Raw genomic sequence first — 1,343 nt, forward strand, 5'->3', positions numbered from 1 at the left:
CGCATCCCCTGCGCCGCTCCTCCTCCGGCGGCTCCCGGGCAACGCCGGAAGTCACGGCGCGCACCTGCCAAACCGCCCCGGCGGGAAACCGCTTCCCACGCGGACGTGGCTGCCCGGGCTGCTCCGAGTGCAGGGCAACGCCGGGTTCTACCGCGGGCGGGTGGCGTGGACAGTCCGTCCCCGGCTCTGCCTCACCAGCTCCGAACTGACCAACTAGCTTCCGCCGTTCATCAACATGCGCCACTGGGCATTGCGCGGGCGCCAGGCCCCGGCTCGGACAAACGCGGGGAACGAGCCAGGTCCGATCGAGAGGGCGGGAGGCCGAAGCGGGCGCCTTTATTAGGAAATCGGGGCCGTTTCACAGAAGTGGACACCTGGCCCCGGAGGAACGGAGGGGCGCCCCCTCCGCCTTGCGGGATGCATCGCAGGCCAGGCCCTTGCGAGGGCGCAGGCGACCCACCCGCTGAGAACCGGCTGACAGGGCTACGCCCGCTACAGAGGCGGGTTCGTGACGGCGGGCGGGGCGGAAACCTGGGCTACATGAGGCGCGGCCGCCGGGGCGGGACCGAGGCGGGGGCGGGGCCAGGCACGGCCGGAACGCGGGAGCTTGGGGAGGCGCGCCGGCGGGACCTCTATGTGAGGCACCGTGGGCCGGACCGCCAAGGGATGCGCGCCCGGAAGCGGCAGGCGGAGGCAGGAGGGCCATGGCGGCCATGGCACTGGGAACTGTCACGCGCGTTCTGCTCCCGCCCAGCAGGTAAGTGCGGACGCCGGCCCAGTCGCCTGCGCTCCCTCCCGGCTTCCCTGTTTGCGGTATTCTCAGGCATGAGCCAGCTGATTGTGTCTTGTTATGGATAAAGATCCGAGGATCTCGGCGTGCAGCGTCCTGCCCGAGTGTTCTGTGGTGTGAGCGAGACGTTGATGTCATACCCATTGTAATTTTACTTTTCCTGGAGAGAGAGAGAGAGAGAGAGAGAGAGAGAGAGAGAGTGTGTGTGTGTGTGTGTCGAGGTGGGGTGAATCGGACATTCTTTTGGGGGGGGAGGGAAGCAAGATTTATCGAGAGGACAGAAAAGCTCATCCTTAAGTGTGTTTGTATCTTTCAGGCTTTTGGGAGCTTGGCAGACTCAGATTAGAGACGTCCACCCACGAGCTTCATTGTTGTCCTTCTTGGAACTCATTCCCATGAGGTAAAACTCAACCACCGGCTTGACCTCAGTGAGAAACAGATGTGCAGTGACCAGAGCAAGCAAGACTGACAGACATTTGGTTTGCAAATTAACAGTCCACAAAGTTTCTCAGTTAAATTTAGACAGATGCTTTGCTGTTTTTTCAACATTCTT

The 1,343-nt window shown here is 62.3% G+C and overlaps 1 protein-coding gene across 1 annotated transcript in view; it reads left to right on the plus strand.

Annotated features, from left to right (window-relative positions):
* Positions 1-676: 676 nt before the first annotated feature.
* MRPL40 (mitochondrial ribosomal protein L40) overlaps positions 677-1,343 on the plus strand; it is a 3,325-nt gene continuing 2,658 nt past the window's right edge. Inside the window, exons 1-2 of the mRNA XM_008059678.1 lie at positions 677-757; positions 1,107-1,190. Coding sequence (XP_008057869.1) covers positions 705-757; positions 1,107-1,190 — 137 coding nt within the window. The 5' untranslated portion in view covers positions 677-704. The remainder of the gene's footprint in view (positions 758-1,106; positions 1,191-1,343) is intronic.

This window comes from Carlito syrichta, unplaced genomic scaffold (genome assembly GCF_000164805.1).
Source record: "Carlito syrichta isolate Samal-C Ts95f unplaced genomic scaffold, Tarsius_syrichta-2.0.1 Scaffold304335, whole genome shotgun sequence".
NCBI classification, from domain to species: domain Eukaryota; kingdom Metazoa; phylum Chordata; class Mammalia; order Primates; family Tarsiidae; genus Carlito; species Carlito syrichta.